The sequence below is a fragment of the Danaus plexippus genome, chromosome Z (assembly GCF_018135715.1).
Source record: "Danaus plexippus chromosome Z, MEX_DaPlex, whole genome shotgun sequence".
Taxonomy (NCBI): Eukaryota; Metazoa; Arthropoda; class Insecta; order Lepidoptera; family Nymphalidae; genus Danaus; species Danaus plexippus.
Genome location: NC_083559.1, coordinates 12,965,073 through 12,985,328, shown reverse-complemented (window position 1 = coordinate 12,985,328; position 20,256 = coordinate 12,965,073). Strand labels below are relative to the sequence as shown.

Below are 20,256 nucleotides of genomic sequence, written 5' to 3'. Positions count from 1 at the left end.
CGTTTCATTAACAAACACTTGAATCATTTTAATGCATGGAATAATATAAAACTGATTTCGTATCTGTTTATTATATTAAGGGAAAGCTATATAACATCTTCTTCAATGAATTTGATCACAAAATTCTTCTCTTCCATTTCATAATTGTGGAATAAATTATTGGCCCGCTATTAATTTCAATGATAACAACAATTTACTCCGCCTTATTATTGCAGCTCTCTAAGTATGCCAGATAGTATTCCAGTTTCTTTATGACCTTTTTAATTGTAGCTGTATCAATATCAGGCAAATGGCTTTTATTGTATTGGGGAAATTTTCTAGAAAAATTACCATTTGTTTTACTCTCTTTAGGTTTATTTCTCTTCTTCTGAGTCTTAGCTTCAATGAAAATATCTAAGAGATGTGAGAAAGCTGTTTTACTGTAATGTAAATGGTTTTCTTCACTTGGGCCTTGTAGGATAAGGAAGGTGTCATGCCTCATTACATTCAAACTTGCTTCGTCTGTGTCTATATATTCATTCTGGAAATATTAAATATGTATTTCTCTTAATAAAATTTTATCTAAATAGCAAAATAATGAGAGGTCAAACATAATTTCAAACTTAAAAGTGATATGTTGTTAACAACTTACTTGTATACACATTTGTGCGACAGACTCAATGGCGAGTTCAGCATCCTCAAAATTAGTATTAGTTTTCAGATTACTGCACACTTCAAGAATATATGTGCATATTTCTATATGATTAATTTCCCCATTAACATATCTTATAGCAAAGGCATATGCGGCTATGATATTTACCATATTAAACCTTATTGATGGCGAAGGCTGAATACTCTAAAAAAAATTAAAAATACATTTTGTTTATTTTAGTTCAATAAAATAATATATCTGTGGTAAATATTAAAAAAATTATAAAGCTTACAGTTAGCGAACTAAATTTAGGGACTGTTTTAATTGTAGGACACCTTTCAAGTGCTTCCTTTTCACCATTAAGATCTACTTCTTCAACCAGTTTCTTTTCCTTTCTGAACAGCCACCAAGGTTGCCACTGCGGAATTATAGTCCCAACATCACCCTGACTGAGCATGGCCTCAAATTCATTCTTTTCATCAGATGTGAGTGCATTCCAAAGTGCATCTGGATCATCTAAATTCAAATCTTTGATCCTTGTATGCAAATCAATTTCAGAATCATCATCCGAGTCAATCTCTACTGGTTCTTCTATGTTTTCTAAATCATTGTCAAAGCTTTCATTGTGCATCCTTTTTAGAATATCTATCATTTTGTTTTTAGCTTCATCGTCCGCCGTGTTCGAAGCAAGTTCTTGATTCACACATTCTCGATAAAAATTCTCTGAACATTCCAAATGCTTTTCAGACTTGTAACAGTCAAGTGAGCAATAAAATACTTCGCAACGAGGGCAACAATATTTGCTTGAATTGTTCTCACATCTATAAGAAGATTTTTTGTAAGATATAAGTTATAAAAGTTTAAAATGCGCAATATATGCAATTTTAAGTAAAGAAAAATACTCACAAACCGCATAACCTTTCAATTCTTTTGGATGGTTGAGATGACATTTTAACAATAATTGGAAACTGAAGTAATGTTAATTATTATTAATAATATATATAATATTTTTATGATAACATAACATTTAGTATGTAATGTAAATTAACTAGTTTGTTATGATTATCCTAAACTGTCATATCATCATCAACTGTCGTATGTTAGTTAACCCAATATCCACATACTTCAATGCTTCCAGGGGATTAAAGTAAAATAGTAATTGTTCTATTTGTATATAAATATTAAATAAAATTAGTGTAATAAAAAAATAATTAAAGCTAGTTTAATTTTAGATTTTCATTGCTATCGAATTTATAAAAATATCTGTCAGTTTTTTTATAAAAAGATTAATTAAATGATGGGTAAGTAGGTACTGAGCCAACTGAGCACCTAAGTGTTTAACAATATTCAATATCAGTAAACGTCAAAAATTGTTTACAAAATTTCAAGATTATGGTTTCAATCTGGGTTTTCAAAAAAAAATTAATGTGATCAGAATTAAAAGAAATAAAGCAAAGTAATCCAAAAAACTGGCTTCTTTATAATGACAGAACCAGAAATTGTTGAAGATTTCTATGGCGTATACCTGCTTTATTGTATAAACCCTAAATATAAAGGTCGTACCTACATTGGTTACACTCGGGACCCAAATAGAAGAATTATACAACATAACCGTGGCACCTGGGCTGGGGGAGCTTATAGAACTAGTAAAAGGGGACCATGGTAAACGATACCATAATACATTTTGCTGTTTTATAAGAAACTTACAAACAGAATTGGAATAAAAATATATATTTTGTTATAGGAAAATGGTTATGATTGTGCATGGATTTCCAAATAACATTTCAGCATTGAGGGTATGTTTATATTGTTAATGTCTATCTGTAATATCAATTAACTTAAGCAATGGATGATAATGAAATATCCCTTTAATTTTAATTTATTCTACAAGTATTTTTCATTGTTATATGAATGTGAAAAATACTACTTGATATTTAAAACTAACATTGTAGATTTTTTCTTAGTTATCCTTATATTAGTAATACTTTTATAAAATAATACAATTGAAGTACAATTCTAAATAATAAAATACATTAAACTAAGAGCTGATTATAATTTTAATTTTTGGTTATTTTGCCTTTAGTTTATGTTTAAAACTATGTTATTTTGTTTATAAAAAAATCGAATTATAATTTAATACTTTTATATAAATATAACTAATTTTTTTTTTTAAATCCATACATGGAACTTAAATATAATAGGAATTAATGATTCCCTTACAACCTCTATGGTGACTTTGCAAACAAAATCCTTATTTTGTTATAGTTCATAAATAATATAATTATAGTTTGAATGGGCCTGGCAGAACCCAGGCAAGACAACAAGATTACAACACCTGGGGTTGTTTAAGAATGGTCGGAAGGAAACTGTGTTCCAGTTCAAATTACGAGTCCTCAGTGAGATGCTCAGAGTGGGGCCTTGGTGCCGTCTGCCATTGGTCATAAGATGGCTGGAAAATGATTTCAGGGAAGAGTTTCCAGTAAGTAGTTTGTCTTTAAATATATATATATATATACTTATAATTAAGAATATTACAATTTTTTTTTAATTATACTTTTGTGTATGGTACCTTGCACTTGTGTTTTCCATACAGATTTCAGGCATTTTTCCATAACCAAAACATCCAAATATCTGCTATTCAAATACAGGATATTTTTTATTAAACTAGTATTGTATATAAAACCTATTAGAATTATTAAAAAAAAGATATGTATACATTTTGTTTCTTAAAAAATCACAGGTACGGAAAGATCAAATTTTATTCAATAATTTTATATTTGATTTTGAAATCAATTGTAAGCTCAACATTGCCCTAATTTTTAAGTCATATTTACAGTAAATATGATTTTGTACAAAACAATTTTCTAATGTTAAACACCTGATCCGTTTTAGGAAGAAAGGATGCCTCCTGAACACATGATTATATGCCAAGGCCCTGTAAAGAGTCGTAATCTTAGAAACACAACAAACACCTCATCACCTGACATAATTTGTCGTTTATGTTCTGGACGTTTGAAAGCCTCAGAGCAACTGAGCTGTCCGAACTCAAATTGTGACTTAGTCGCTCACATAACATGCTTGGCGGACAAGATGTTGCCTCCAGGAGAATATATACCAATTGATGGTAAATGTCCGCTATGTTATTTGAAGCTGAAGTGGGGAGATTTGATAAGAAAAATGAAAGGTTGCTTGGACGCTGATATTAATGATGTATTAAGCCAGAATAAGGTTTTAGAGGACTGTGGTAACTTTGTCAATTATGACGTAATGGAGTCATCTAATGATGATGACGTATATACTCAAGATGATTTATCATTAAGGGCTAGTGATTCGTTAAATGGTGATATAAGAGATTCTGATGGTGAAAACGAAGACCAGGACGTCATTCGGATCCCAACACACGTTCTGGATGAACCGTCCTGGTTTACAGACTGTCAAGATGATATAATAAATATGTAATAAATCATTTTTTTTTAAGCAAAAATCGAGAACGTATGATTTTTTTTTTCTATATACCAAGTTTATGTCTAATAGTTAAAAATATCTAATGTTATCTAAGAAGTGATTATTATGAAAGCTTTTCTTAATTTTAATACACTCAAAAAAATTTAACTCTTGAGATTTAGTTCACAATATTTTAATTTTAATACGACGTAAAGATTACTTAGCATAAATGTGATTACCAGCGACATTGCGATATTTTATTTATTGACGCGTTATTTTCTTAATGAAAAACTTGCGTCCGTCGTTTATTTGATGTTTAAATATCCCTAATAAATATTTATACTTAACATATAGAGTTATAAAAAAGGGTACATAAGCTTAGCCAGCATATTTTAAGATAATAATGAAAATTAAAATTGAGCGCTAACTCAACAAACCAGTTCTTAATTCGAATCAAACCGAGTACTTTTTTTTTATGGAGGATTGCAAGGCAAAGGTTTGGGGTTTGGTGCAAATTGAAAGCAGGTACTTGGTAAAAATTTAATTATTCTAAAAACTTATTTTAATAATCTATAAATAATAATAAAAAAAATTTACACAAATTTTTTTCGCCTTGTTCTTTATCCACAACATATTAAACCAGCGACATATTTTTTCGTAACGTATATTTATTAAGATGAAGTCACGTTTCGCTTCAATAGCATTACTTTCACTGAGAGAACGATCGGTTAGTAACGGTAATTATGCTGTCAATTATATAAAAAAATATAGCTATAATAACATTGGCTGGATATCGTGGATGCATGATATTAAGATAACGTGACCAATTTTTATAGATTTCTTCGCACATTTTGCACTCGTTTAGATTTTTTTTTATGTTACATTGTTTTTATACATCACGTAAATTTTAATGGACATTTTATTATCTATATAAACATTTTATGTTGAACAAATCACGAAATTTCAATTAGATATCTGAATATAAATATTGTGGACAATAAAAATAGCAAAACAATTAATCATTCTTAAATATTATTAACAATATATATATACTTAATCACCGCTGGTGTCATATTACAATTTCGCTTTTTTATGTCTCACTATGAAAAAGGCCTTACCTGATCTTAAGGAGTTTACTTTGATCTTAATTTGATTTTTCGCTGTTGTACCGGTCCGGTTATATATTATAAAAACAAAAGAAGGTGTTAATTATTTTATTTACAAAGTGTTCTTAGATTAAAATAAATACTACAAATCTACCAGGTACATTAATTATTAAATACACATAAGTTACACATATTAAATACACTGTTATATTTAAAAAGTTCTCAAGCCCCCTTTCTCACTATTTCTATGCACTTTGATGCTTTAAATAAATAATACAAGTTATTGGTTCTTTAATAAATGCAACCATTATTTGGTATATTTTATGTTATAAATAATAAAAATCAGTTCATTACTATTAACACTAGAAGCGTTAAGGGCGTGTACCGCTAGTAATCAGCAAAAACTGAATCATTGTCGTCGAAATCATCATCATCATCAGCACCAGGAGGCACCAAAGCTCCGTTCAGCACTTCAGCAACCTGTTCTTCTAAGCCCATTATCCTCGCCAGTCCGTAAAAAACCCTCATCACCAGCAGCCTCGTGAAATCAACAGGCGTTGTTTCCTTTTTTTGCAAAGTTAATTCTTCCTCCGTCGCATAATCTATTTTCTTTTTCGACTTCATTTCTGCGATCCCGATCACGCTGAACAATATAAACGCCAACAGCAGACGGCCGCTCATTTTATCTGTTTATAAAATATACGCACAAAACGAATTCTCTTTGTCAATTTATATGACTAGATGCACCTAGCGTGACCAGTCCTGTGATTGTCGCACAAGCGAATGAAGATTCGACGCTTGTAGACAGGAGTGTCAGTGTTGTGTCATTCCAATAAACGTATGGATAACTGTTTTGAGGCGACAGCGATAGCATAAAAATTTTACAGTTACACCGGCATGTGAAAACGATTTGGTCCGATGATGATTTTAAATACGTTGTTAATTAATTCACATGTGTAGCATGCGCCTAAATGCAATTATAATGGCGTTTATTTTTATTATATACAACGTGATTTGAATATTACTAAGGTGTTTTATTATTTATGTTTTGGATCTAGGATAGCTTTATGTGCTGCTTATTTTCTTTGTGCACTAAATATACGATTTCAATGTATTGAATTTTCGAAAATCTAAATCGGCTATTGGACATTTTACTAGTATTTTATATATATAATATTATATGTATAATTTAGTATATCATTATAGATCGTTATAATTTATAATATTTTTAAATTAAGTAGAACTCCTCAACTACGGAAGTACTTACATTATTCGACATACCGTGTATAACTTAATCTTCATGGAATAGTTTTTAATCTATCTAAATTTTAATTGCGGAAAATATTTTGTTTGCCATTCAATGAGCGTCTAATTGAAGGCTATGAATGTGTTTTTTTAATATCTTCAGGATCTTTTGTACCAAAAAAAAAAACGATTTAAGTCAAGGTTTTTTTTTTACATAAAGCGTATTTTTATTTGAGTTTAATGAATCCTATACTATGAGTTTTGTCATCTTCAAGCGGCACTATTGTAAGGTTTTATAGGAATGTGTTTAGTGGTTCTTGCGCATGAGTGATAAACTTCCAACTACGCTTTAATATCGATTCTCTAATATCAGGACACTAAAAATCTTCCAAGAATAGCAATTGGTTATAGGAAAAGTAAAATATTCGAATAAATGAGACAGTGTTCTAAATTTATTTAAAGTGATTTGATATATAAAACTATGTACATAACTATGCATTACTGTTTTTCTTGTATTTTAGTAACAAAAAATTTTAAGGAAGTTTTTCAACATATAACTTTTGAGCTCTACCCATTTATGGCAAAGAAATATTATTGAAAGGCTTAACATGTAAGTCAACATTCTCATGAGAGTAAATAAATACATTGAAGGTTGGGTGAAAGTTATCGTATCTGGAACGCAGCCCGGTTAAATGACATTGTTAAATCTTAAATGCGAATTCCGATTTGCGAATGTTTGTAAGTACAAAATAAAATATTTATAAATATAACTAATTTAATGATTGTAAAATTAGCCATCAAGACGTGGTCTTAATCAATTTTCCCAACTAATTTTGATAACTAACCTTTTTATGTAACGATATACTACGAATTTGTTCTGTTATTAGATTTAAATAAAGAATAAAGTTTTTTAATGCCAACTATTGTACTTAAAAAAGAAAGTATTCCATTGTGAATTCTCCACACGTAATAGTTTTCACTCCATACACTTTTGACATTAGCTGTTTCCGAATTTGGCGAACCTTTTCCTGATGGAATATAAGTAGTTTAATTATTGAAATTGGTTTTATGTTTAAAAATATGTAAAATATTATTAATTATTAATATTAAAATATGTCAATAGTAAATTTAGGTATAATCTAGGTGTACATGAATATATATATGTGTTTAAGAGTTGGCTCAAAAATACTACGAACATGACAAAAATTATTTAAAAATACGTCTATGAACACAATGCAAGTAGAACGATATTCAACAGAGAGTGAATCAGTTACCTTTTCTGTGAAATAAATACAGTATATACAGTATGCTTAGTGCAATTTTCCCATTTCCCGTTTCCCGTTCCTCAATCAATACCGATACCTATTAATATTATAATAGAGTTAGAAATAAAAAAAACTGTCAACCCTCCGTATAAAGTATGACGATGCCAACTTGTAGTGATAATATAGAATTTCCTTCAAGAATTTTATAACGTATTGAATACAAAATAGAGTATAACATAAATTCTGGGAACATTCGAGTTCATAACTTTAATTATAATGGGTTGTTTTGCTTTGATTTTCAATGTTCTAATTCACACTTACTTTTGTAACAAAATAAATGAATGTATATTTTTTTTTAAACCGTCAAATGGGAATTGCAACACACTGATATATAACATTTTAATGTTAAACATATTCAAGAACGATGTCGAAATTTAATTCAAAATGCAAATATAATATAAGTAGATATTATAACCAAACAATTTATTGTAAATCTCGCATAATACATATCTTATTTAATATCCAAATCTACGTTGTATGTAATAAGGACTTATAATTAAATTTTTTTTTAAATATATGAATTTTGTAAGAAAGAAAAAACGAAAGAACTTACTAAAAATGAATAAACGAATTTTAATTTAATGTTACATCACAAGAAATAGCTAGAAGAATATTTTTATTTTTTATACTTCTAGATTATAAAAATAATTTATCGTATTTGTAATAAGTTTCACAGATTTTTTTATTAAAGAGCACTCCAAAGATTCAGACAAGTGACCCGACTAAAGGAATGACAACTAAAAAGATGTAAAATTTAGTATAGTAGCAGAAGAGACATAGGCTCCATTTGATTGACAATTTTTGCTATATTTTTATGTAAATTATTTTTGGTAATGATATCTTTTATTGCTTTTATAAAAACAAGTTGGGTTGGTTATTACCCCTTGGCATTTTATGTTATATGTAGTATAAAATACATAAAACCCGTATTAGGGTGAGCAAAACTTAATTTTAAAATAAGCACAACATAGTCCTAAAAATACATTTTATTTAAAAACCCGTTTTTATTTCCATTATCGGTTAGTATACATTTTTAAATGTGACTCCATATTAGTATGCATATTCTGTCATTAATGTCATGAGGGCTTCAACTTTTGTTATATTTTTTGTATAGGTACAGATTAAAAATCCTAGATCAATCTTTTTTTTTTTTAATTACATTTAAAGATAGTTTTGTTTTATTTGAATATATTTTATCTATATCATATAAATATCACAAACTTTGTAAGATGTGTCTCATCGGTCTTTTTCACCTTGTGAGTATATAAAATATCAAAACCAAAAGTGAACCTTGACACCGAAACTTTGAATTGGAAATCATTCTAGTGACTCTAGGCCAAGTAACAGTTTTACATATCTATATAGTCTTAAGAATAGTACAAACATAGCAGTCTCGTTGGTTTTGCGTTGCTTGCCTCTGCATAATCTAACCGTTTAATTTATTGTAATCAAATTTAGTGTTCACTTTTATAGTTAAAGTAAGGCGGAAGATAGTTAATCTAATTAGCCCCTATATTGAAAATAACATTTTGTCCTGAGTAAAAAAAAAACATTACAAGGAACGTAAGAACTATCCTGTACGAATCATGTAATTATTAGCAGCAATTGCACCAAGACAATATTTGTCACCGATTCTTATGAAAAATAAACATTACAATGACGTATAAAGACATTTAATTTAATTTTTAAATTCTCAACACATATATTTCCTTCTTTCAGATATGTTATTATGAAATAAAGGGAATGCCTTCCACGTAGTACAAAAACGACGATAAAATAAATTACAGAGTTTAACTATTCAAAAAAAAAACGTTAAATTTCAGTATTGCCCATAGAAAAGTCATGTAAACGCTATTAGAACGTAGTTTGTTAGGGTTTTTCCCTATATTAGTAAAATTATAGTTCAAAAAACAAAACACATCATGTGTAACTTAAGAAACTATTTATCTGTTCTGATCCCTTTATACGTGAAATGAAAGAATTTTATGAAATATTTTTTATGACTAGGAATGGAACGATAAAAAAAGACGAAGCTTAAGAACCGATTCAATGATAAATACGAAAAAAAAAAAGGAAAACCAATGTGTGGAGTCATCTAAGTAGTCCTTGGACTGGGTTTGTTTTAAAAAAAACTAGTTATATATCACCATTTTAGATGTGAAGAGTCAGTTGGACCGCGAAGTTTGATCGGTCAACATGAGATCTGTAATAGTTTTACTGTTTGGAATTGCTGTGAGTTTTTTGTACATGTTGTTTTTTTAGATTAGATTTATTTTTTTTGAAAATCATGTTTTACAAATTTTATTCAACTTAACTTCTAAATTATAGCTTTAATTTGTATTCGCCTCGTTTTTTTTACTTGACTGTTTTTAATTAAATATTGTGCAAACACACCGCTTTTGGTTGCGAATGATAAACAATTACGTATTCATTTCAAACACTGGCTGGAGGAAAAGATCGATAGCTTCTTTAAAAATTCAACAGTAAAATAACATTTGCTTGTGAAAATCCTATTGACTACTTTAAATAACATTTTCTTTTTGTAATAGTTATAAAAATATGAACTAAATATATAATATCTTTCTTTATATGATTATATATTTTTGAAAATATTATCCAGAACCCGGATATATTTTCTCTTTTTAAAATACGCTGTGTTTATATTACCGCCAGTATTTTTTCCATTTTGTTATGAGTTTATTTTAAATTAATAATATTAATTGCATATTCATTCGCCCTTGAGATTTAAATGTTGAGTAAAATAATTAATATCTTATTATATTTATAGTAAACAAAGTGTAAGGTTAAAATTAATTTTCAAGATTCTTATCAATATAATAAAATGTTTATAATTAATAATTCCGTATAATTACAAGTTTATTATCATTCCTGTTATTCTTGGTATCGAGTTTTCTATTCTCAGTATAATGAGCAAAATACGTTTCCGATGCAGCAAAATAACTTGCTGAAGACGAATTAGTTTAAAATCATTTAAAAATTGTTTTAATTAAATATTTTATATTGCAAAACCTTCTATGATTTTTGGAGTTGTTGTTATTTGAACGGACAAAAGTTATTCTTTATTTATCTTGAACGATAATACGATTGATACTTTTGTACAACGTATTTATGATTTCTTATCATATTTAAAACTTTTATTATCTTCAAAATGTTCTTAGTGTTTTATTCCTACAAGACCTTTTTTGACAAAATTAATATATACTTTTTATAAATCGATGATAGTAGTATGAATACAATAAATTTCACTTAATTTTCATCTGGTTTGTAAGGACTGTTCTTAAAAACTAAATGCTTGAAAAGTGGGTAATAGCATATATATATTTAAATTAATAATTTATACTGTTCAATGTTTATTTAATAGTATTAAAACCTCTTTTAGGTAACAACAGCAGCAAAGGCTCCATGTGTTGAATTAAACAATGGCGTCTTCATGCCGGTCGTTGCCCTCGGCACAGGACGCGGGACAGCAAGCGAAGTGAGTGTTGCCATTATTATTAACCGTACTAGTGTAATTTGGTACTCGTGTTTATTTGTAATTTACAGGTACTATTGAGAGTCGATTAAACACATCACTTCCTTTATTTCCTCCTTTGTCCATAATCTATTGACAGGAAAATTAATAATTCAATACTTTAAGAAATATGTATTTCACGAAGGGACAAATATTAAAGTTAAAAGCATTTAATTAATTTTTAATAAGACAATTAACATTTTTATTAAAAGAGAATCACTTGAATGAGTCCGCCATTATCGACTGCACATACAAATTCAATGTCCTTGAATATGTCATTGGATTTTGATATTATTATCTATCCACGTGTGAAATATTATTACAACATACGCATTATTGAATCTATATTTTTCTGTCACTCGTGTAGCAATGTAATACAATATTTATAACATTGCGCAGACTAAGAATCGATTACGGACCTATTAAAATACTTTGTATATGTGATATTTAGTGCAGGTGTGCTATGTGTATGCTATTAAAGTGAAGCTTTTTTTTTAATTTGTAAAGTAATTTGTTAGGATAATATATACTATATATTATTAAATCATACATTCAATAACTTCTATCTATTCCGCACATCTTTTAATAATACCTCGGAAAATTTATATGTAGTAAATACATCACAGTTGATAGAACCGGTTCCAAATAACTATGTGTACACTTATAATTTCAACTCATCGCTTGAACACAATTTAAAAAAAAACAAACCTTTTTAATTTGTATTTTCCAAGTTATTTGGAGGAATTTTTGTTCTCCGAACGACCTGGTATTCTAAAATTAGATACAATTGTAATTACAATTCCTAAAATGGTTCCTTCACTTGCGTTTATTATAAAGATGATAGTTAATGTTAGCTATTACGAGTACATATATATTTTGTTAACGATATCATATTTATTTATATATCATTCTTACTAAAGGTATAATGATGGTGATAAGTGAATTTCCATTGTCATATTTTGTTGATTTTACAAACATTTTGTTATCTATATACACGAGGCCCTACCGTTAAATGATGACAAAAAAAGTTTGTAGTTAATGCAAGTTAAAAATAATACTAATTTTTAAGTATGTACTTTTACACAGAAAATTTTACTAACTGCCTGTTACGATAAGAAAAACTAGTTAGAGAAATAATGATACCTGCTCTGGGTTCAGATTTTTCTTTGGGTCCTACGTACAAAGCTTATATACTATACATTACTATAAAAATAGTTTATCCTTATATTGTAAAGTAGTTGAGATCTAAGATTTTCGCGAGTTTTATTCATTTAAATGAAACTTATATTTTTTGGATAAAACACGCGTGATTCATCAAAAATAAATTAAAAAAAATATTAGTTTAATTTAAATTGTAAAGTAGTGTCCAAATTCTCGCCGAGGGCTATTTGAGATATATAACTCTCATTCGCCTTCGCCAGGCTATGGCTGTAATGACTTTTATTAATCCAACAATAAGTAGAACGACATACTTTCCAACACATATTGAGATTGAATTTAGCAAACAACATGACCGGTTCTTATACACGAACTGTGATAGTTCGTTGGCTTTATAACTAGTTTTGTGCCGTTAACCTTTTGTTACTAATGCACGAATGTGTTTCATTAAAAGAACATATAAGCTTATGATGCTATTGCTCGTAAATTTTGATTTGATTTGAGGTTACATAATCATACTTTCACAAAAATATATTCCGCTCATAATATATATTACAAAATTATTATGTGTTTTTTAAACGGCCATCCAAAAGTCATTAGAGCAATTATGTCAAAATTCAAATCGACTTCTTGATAAATAGAAAATTATGACGTAAATTTGACTTAGAATATTGTTCGAGGACTTTGATTTTTTACTTCTATAAGAGACCGGATGTTCATTCCTTACTCAGTGCAATGTGATTAGATAAATATAAATCTAGAACATGAGTTTATACTCAATGTTATATTTTTACATATGCCGAAGGTATTTTCGTATAATTAATTATTATCTTCTATTTTATAACTTTATCTATAAAATAAATATTTATTTACTCAGTCAGCACCACTGGATGAAGTGCGTCAGTCGGTGTATTGGGCCATCGAAGCTGGTTACAGGCATGTAGACACTGCAGCCATTTATGGAGATGAGCAGCAAGTTGGTGAAGGAGTGGCTCAAGCTATAGCCAATGGTCTGGTTACCAGGGAGGAGATGTTTATCACAACTAAGGTATGACTTCAGATGTTACTGACTCTCGAGCTGCTAACTGTTATTTATCCATCATTATTTTTCATTAAATTGAAGTTTCCACACAATCTTTCTTATACTTTTACGTATTTTTTTTACTGTACGTCCCTATAAACAACGAAGTAGCTGGAAGACGACTGTAGAAAAACTACAAATCTTCCAGCTATACTGTACTGAACTACAATACTATGTTATTTTGTTAAAAATCTATATCTTAAAAAATTAAGGAATTTCAATAAATTCAAGGTATTCTCTTTTGTGTTTGTGTCTTTTTGTAAGTTTTACTTTGTATTTTTTAGCTCTGGAACAATAGACACCGCAGAGACCAAGTCGTACCCGCTCTCAAGGAATCGCTTAGCAAACTGGGTCTGGACTATGTTGACCTCTATCTTATTCATTTCCCCATCGCTGAAGACGTCAGTATAGTTTGTTTATTATTATTATTATTATTATTATTATAAAATATTCCTCTCATCTTCCAATTCCAAATCCTCTTAAGATATATGTATGTCGTAAGAAGTAAGTGGTAACATTATTGTGGTGGGGATGCTTAGCAGCAATGTATTTCTATACAAATATAAATTACCGCTAGCATCAGATTAATTGGGTAAATTCTATTTTGGTAGGACGAGGGCGCAGTCCTAAATACAGATTATCTGGAAACATGGAAAGGAATGGAAGATGCCAAGGACTTGGGCCTGGCAAGGTCCATAGGTGTTTCAAACTTTAACGCGTCCCAAATATCCAGACTCGTCTCCAACTCCAGGATATGGCCAGTCGTTAATGAAGTTGAGGTAATATGATAGAATTTTTTTAAAAAATAATAAAAACAATTATACCTTCAAATTTCAGAGAGAAAATAATGAAAATGCCGTATAAGCTTCCTTCTCTCTTTATAGACAACAAAATTGGACTAGAGATCTCAAATAGATCAATAAACTTTAAAATTCCTTCAATTGTAATTGCATTTTCAATAATTATTTGAATTAATTAAAACTTTGCATAGAATAGAAGAGATCAAAAGACGCATTAGATCCTCCGTTTTGACATGTGTTCTAAAACCAGGTCAACCCGAGTCTAACCCAGGAGCCCTTGGTAAAACATTGCCAGAGTCTTGGCATTGTAGTGATGGCGTACAGTCCGTTCGGATTCTTGGTGTCCCGGAACAGGCCGGACGCACCACCACCAAGGGTGGATGACCCCGCACTCGTCCAAATGGCGCGGAAATATAACAAGACCACCGGTCAGATCGTCCTGAGATATCTGGTAAGATAATGTTATAATTCATATATCGGTAAATCTTTAGGTGTTTTTCTTGGTGTCTTTTTTTTTTTTTTTTTTTTTTTTGGTAAATATTCTGCATTGTAAGTATATACCATCTTGTATATTATTAAATTTTTATATATTTTTGTATCTATATATATAATTGATTCCTGTAGGCTACTATGAAACCTTAAACTAAATAAAAATTTGGTTTACGTGAACTGATATTATGGAATATAATAATTATTTCAGATCGAACGTGGTCTGGTCCCTATTCCCAAGTCCACAAACCAGAAGAGGCTCGCTCAGAACATCGACCTCTTCGATTTTAGTCTCACCAAGGAGGAAATCGCATTAATTAGTAGATTCAACAAAAATGTCCGCGTCATTGACTTTGCTGATTATAAGGGACATCCATATTTCCCCTTCTGAGATTACTTTGTAATATAGTATTTATGTTATTTTTGTAATAAAGAATTATAATTGATAATTTTTTTTTATTTCTTTAATGTTCCTTTTACTATTAATATGACTAAAAAGAGAAAAGCCGGCAAGTTCTGAACAATTGTTTTTACATATTCGCATGTACTTGTGAAATACGTGTCCAGCACACATATTACGTACAATTCTTAATTGAAAAAAAAAATCAATAAATAAAATTTTAGGTCCACAATGATATTATTATATTTATATTATTATAGTTAGAAAAATTTAACATAAAGAAAAACAGCAACTGATAATTTTACAAATATTTAAATAATAGTAAATTTGAGTTCACTAGAAAGCTATTCAAAGATCTTGTATTATAATAAAAAGGATTTAATAAATATTTTTTTATATCTATTTCAGATCGATCGGAATTTAACTATTATACCGAAATCCACAAACAAGGACAGAATCAAGCAAAACATTGACATATTTGATTTTAGTCTCGCCGAGGAAGAAATCGATTTAATTAATAAATTCAATAAGAATGTCCGCGTCATTATTCACGCGGAATGGATAAAATCTGTCCATTATCCATTCGATGATATAAAGGTATCTACGAGTAACATTTAACTATGACACGAGGAACATTCTACAAGAGATATAGCAGACAACATCAAGAACAAGTGATTTTATTATGATAAAAACTGCTTGCATTTCCCAAGCGTTTACAAATTATTACTGGCACATTTATTATGTTTCCTTTTTTTTTTTTTAATAATGACATTAAATATTAATGAATACACAGAGTTTTTGTTTGATATATTTATTACGGACTGAGGAATCGGTTTGATGCAGACATTTACATATATCTCAATATTTGACTTTAATTTTTTTTATATTTTATGTTGTAACTTCTACTAGCATTGGTAACATTTCGTTTAGAGTTGACAAATTGAGTAACACTCATTAAATATTTTGGAATAATTAAGTGAGTGTTAGACCACGGATTAGGAAAGAACCTTAGAGCACAAGAATGGATGGATACGTCATTTCCTTGAGACAGTTTTCAATAAGATGGTATTATTAGAAAACAATAAAAAAGGCTTGGATTCCCGCTTATGGCTTAAGAAGGGATACATCGTGTAAATACATTTCTAAAAATTCCTTTTTGTTCCCACCATAATACTCTTCGAAAAGCTCATCTGATAATGCGAGATCATTAAAAATTTTTATGTTTATGTTAAATTGATTGATCATATATATTTCTTTTTCAGTTAATGAAAAATCAAAAACATCTATATTCGATTTTATGTGTTCTCTGTTTGTTGACCTTGGTATCGGAATAGTGTCACGATCGATCTGAAATTTAAAATAGATTATATATATAAATATATATAATATAAATATATAATAATTTGTCGTCAAGAACTTAGCCCTCTATATTTATATAAGTGCATCAAATATTTTTATTTCATGTATTTATCAACTGAGTATGGTCTATTCTTGTTGAGTTGTTATATTTATACTTATATTAATTTTAGGGCCGTGTGTTAAAAAAGTTCTGTTCTTACCAGTTAAAGAACTGAATATAAATGATAAATTTTATATGCAGATGATAAAAAAAAAAACTAAACAGATCTGTTATTAAAATTTATAGTTAATAAATAACCCTTTATTAACACTTACCAAATAGCGAATGACTACCTGAGTTGCTGTTTTACCGTATTTTTGAGCGATTTTCGCAATTACGGGTCCTTCCGGATTTGGTATTAGGTTTTCCAGCAAAGGTCTGGGTACTATCATGCCAAGAGGAGAATAGGACATCACACGTATACCTTGACTTTGGCAATACGCTACCAAGTCTAAATTTGTGTACGTCGGATTAACCTGAAGGAGTAAATAGGTTTGTTTTTTACTTGAACATTCCTTATTTTTACTTTTTAGTTAGAGTAAATGCTATGAGTGTTATCTGTACATCGAAAATTTTTTCAATCTCTCCAGACATACATCTGTGATAAATTTTAATTACTGAAAGAATAATAGTGTTCAAAATTTAAAATACGTTCTGATTTTTGAAAACACGAAATATTATTATTTTTTAATTTAATAATATGTTTAAAAAATTGTATTTGCCTCAATTTGATTAACAGCGGGGCGTGTTTTTGAACTGACGAAGATGTCGTTTATTTGTGAGCTATTAAAGTTGGATACTCCGATAGACCTCGTTAATCCCAACTTTTTCGCATCTTCCATACCTTTCCAACTTTCCAAATAATTAATAGGACTACCAGTCTGAAATAAGCAGTATACAAGTATTGTTAAGAATAGAACACAAGCAAGTTAAAATATATTTAAAATACGTTAGTAGTTACTTAGTTAGTTATATATTAGTATAATAAAAAATAATAATAAATAGATTAGCTAATATCTTCATCACATAATATTCAAAAGCAAGATATTAAACAACGTCTCGTATTATTTATGTGACTTAAGGAAATTAGAAAACGTATCATTACCAGGTTGCGAGCAGAATGAATAAGATAAAGATCGACATAGTCTGTCTGTAACCTCTTCAACGAATTACGAAGTGCTGGAATTACTAAGGATCTGTTAGAGAATACGTCGAGCTGAAATATGTTCAATAACACAACAGAATTATGCAGAATTTTTGTTTTTCATTTAAATATTAATTGAATTCTTAACGAAATATTGTCATGAATTTAAATTCAAACCTACTTTTGTGGTAATGAACAGGTCCTTTCTAGTAATCACTCCTCGTTTAATTACTTTTTTGATTGCGTCTCCAATGACTCTCTCATTTAAATATATATATGACGTATCAATGTGTCTGTATCCAGCCTCTATCGCCCATTCAATAGATTGGCCAACCTTATCTTCTATGTCAACTCTCTATTTAAAGATCATAGTAATGTTTATATATTAAAAACTTTATTAATCAAACTCGGTGGTGAATATGATTAGATCGGACGTCAATTTCAAAAGTTTACTATTATCACACTTAATAAATATGCAGTGTGAAATAGCAAATATTACTGCTTTGTCAAAATATTTAGTAAGTTTATAATGAACACATTAAAATACAAGCTCACATAAATTAAATTAAAATATAAAAATTGCTGTTTGCGAAATAAAAATTTTATAGAAACTTCAACGGGATACAAAAATTATATTAAGAAAGTGAAAATGTTTGAAAATATCATATTGTAATAAACGAAGAAGACTCACCTTACCAAACGTACCAAAAGCTATTGGCGGCATAATATTTCCATCGTTTAAGAGCCATCCCCTTTGTATGGAACAATATACTTGAATCTATAATAAAAAAAATACATTTAAAATACACATAAAATTTAATAAGTGGATATAAAAATAATGTATACATTAAAAAGCTGGAGAAATATCAAGACAAGTTTAAACATTATAGTGGTTAAGTTGATTGTAAACGAATGTAGAATATTCAAAATAAATTACAGTTTCTTATCACAGTCATTTAAGTCAATGGCTAAAAGTTTAAATAAAATTAAAAGGTGTTTGCGATAACATACACCTAATTAAATTATTTAACAATAAAGTTGTTTTTCTTTTACAAAAATTTTACTACCATTCGATTTAAAAATCATGGAATATCTACTTTAACAAATTTGAGTTAAACAAACTACTGTATCCTATATTGCATAGTTGAGAAAAAACACATTACTTTGAGAAGGAAACGTAAACGTAACCAGGTGTACCAATGAAACAAGGTTAGTCAATTTGGCAAAGGCTTTATGAAATCGAAGAGGAATGAAAAAAGTTGTTCTGGTCATCAGAAATAAAAAAGATACAAATATTAATCACTGTCCGTAATCACGGTTGCTGAAAAGTAACCGAAACGTCTTGAGTATGTAGTTTTTTTAAATAATAAAATACGCGTAATGATCCGAAAAATATTAGTTTTATTTAAATTGAATGCTTATAAAATTTGTAATTTATTACGACGTAATAATGAATAATGTCAACAATTATAAATCTCTTCATGTTTAATTATATATATATATATTTTTTTGAGACAAACATCTCTAATAAAGGTTGTGTCAGCTATCGCCGTTTTGTTTAAAAGAGTATTAAACTTATTATCTCTGAATAAAATATAAATTACTTAAGTTAATTTGAAATTGGAACATTAGCCTGGTTAAAAGTTTCGAGGCCGAAATTTACAATTGTCAATACCTTTAAACTGTAACCATCTTCAAAGGCTAAATGTAGTGTGGTTTTGGTATTTCAAATCCAATTAATTTATTGCTATATAATTTATTATTAAAAGTATACGAACAAAACATGATTTTTTTTTGTTTAAACTATTTATTTTACCCCTTATGTACTAAATATTATACTCAAATGGATATGGCTTTGTTACATAAATAAAGTAATATTTATACGTATTTCCCTATTTACCAAATTTAAAAAGATAAGAGATTAAAAATATTTAGCAAAAATTTTACGAATGTGCGTCAACAATATTTTTTTTACTTCCCAATACAAATACTCTTGGGTTTTTTTATTCGTCATATTAAAATACCATAAACAATATTCACATTTTTTTTATCGAAGAAAGGAAACAATTCATAGTTTAACAACCACCATCCACGGTTTCTTTATTTGTGTAGTACTCCAAGTTTGCTTAATTGTCATATTTATTTTTTTCTAAAACCAGAATTTTATGTAAACCCATAGGTCAAAGACATACGGACGACTCTATTCGACTTCAATTGTGTATGATGAATTTTGGTTTATCCATGCTACGTCTATATACTCGTTTAAATAAAAAAAATTACCTGGTAACTTTAATTATTAATTGGATACCCAATTATAAAAAAAATATCCTTTATAGACATAATTAGACAGAAAATATCAGACTGAAGAAAATGTTTCAAAACTATAAATAAATCTTATAATGTGTGATTGAAATGTTTTAAAATTTTAATTAATAATATTTTCATTAATATAAATATTGTTTAGATGTTAGGATATAAAAAAAATTACAAAATAGATACGAT

The 20,256-nt window shown here is 28.7% G+C and overlaps 5 protein-coding genes across 7 annotated transcripts; 2 read left to right on the top strand and 3 right to left on the bottom strand.

Moving 5' to 3' along the window:
- Positions 1-46: 46 nt before the first annotated feature.
- On the bottom strand, positions 47-1,720 carry LOC116777604 (zinc finger HIT domain-containing protein 2). Its single transcript, XM_032671249.2, has 4 exons — positions 1,538-1,720; positions 924-1,452; positions 632-835; positions 47-520 (listed from the first exon to the last, which is right to left on the bottom strand). The coding sequence occupies exons 1-4, from the start codon at positions 1,579-1,581 to the stop codon at positions 194-196; spliced, it is 1,104 nt and encodes a 367-aa protein (XP_032527140.2). The 5' UTR covers positions 1,582-1,720; the 3' UTR covers positions 47-193.
- A 208-nt stretch (positions 1,721-1,928) lies between these two features.
- On the top strand, positions 1,929-4,122 carry LOC116777605 (structure-specific endonuclease subunit SLX1 homolog). Of its 2 annotated transcripts, none has more exons than XM_032671250.2 (4): positions 1,929-2,293; positions 2,376-2,427; positions 2,919-3,110; positions 3,524-4,122. In XM_032671250.2, the coding sequence occupies exons 1-4, from the start codon at positions 2,115-2,117 to the stop codon at positions 4,088-4,090; spliced, it is 990 nt and encodes a 329-aa protein (XP_032527141.2). In that variant the 5' UTR covers positions 1,929-2,114; the 3' UTR covers positions 4,091-4,122. The 2 variants fall into 2 exon arrangements, with proteins under 2 accessions (XP_032527141.2, XP_061382517.1); XM_061526533.1 differs by having other exon boundaries at positions 2,919-3,114; positions 3,528-4,122.
- Positions 4,123-4,601: 479 nt separating this feature from the next.
- On the bottom strand, positions 4,602-5,998 carry LOC116777450 (uncharacterized). Its single transcript, XM_032670997.2, has one exon. It carries the CDS (start codon positions 5,860-5,862, stop codon positions 5,569-5,571), a length of 294 nt encoding a protein of 97 aa, XP_032526888.2. The 5' UTR covers positions 5,863-5,998; the 3' UTR covers positions 4,602-5,568.
- Positions 5,999-9,826: 3,828 nt separating this feature from the next.
- LOC116777912 (aldo-keto reductase AKR2E4-like) lies at positions 9,827-16,005 on the top strand. 2 transcript variants are annotated; one of them, XM_032671706.2, is made up of 7 exons: positions 9,827-9,983; positions 11,152-11,247; positions 13,319-13,489; positions 13,807-13,923; positions 14,134-14,301; positions 14,573-14,773; positions 15,620-16,005. In XM_032671706.2, the coding sequence occupies exons 1-7, from the start codon at positions 9,948-9,950 to the stop codon at positions 15,827-15,829; spliced, it is 999 nt and encodes a 332-aa protein (XP_032527597.2). In that variant the 5' UTR covers positions 9,827-9,947; the 3' UTR covers positions 15,830-16,005. The 2 variants fall into 2 exon arrangements, with proteins under 2 accessions (XP_032527597.2, XP_032527598.2); XM_032671707.2 differs by lacking the exon at positions 15,620-16,005 and adding an exon at positions 15,023-15,260 and having other exon boundaries at positions 9,828-9,983.
- A 34-nt stretch (positions 16,006-16,039) lies between these two features.
- On the bottom strand, positions 16,040-18,680 carry LOC116777428 (aldo-keto reductase AKR2E4-like). Its single transcript, XM_032670964.2, has 7 exons — positions 18,601-18,680; positions 18,446-18,532; positions 17,936-18,109; positions 17,716-17,826; positions 17,333-17,491; positions 16,886-17,086; positions 16,040-16,558 (listed from the first exon to the last, which is right to left on the bottom strand). The coding sequence occupies exons 1-7, from the start codon at positions 18,637-18,639 to the stop codon at positions 16,316-16,318; spliced, it is 1,014 nt and encodes a 337-aa protein (XP_032526855.2). The 5' UTR covers positions 18,640-18,680; the 3' UTR covers positions 16,040-16,315.
- Between the last annotated feature and the right edge of the window lie 1,576 nt (positions 18,681-20,256).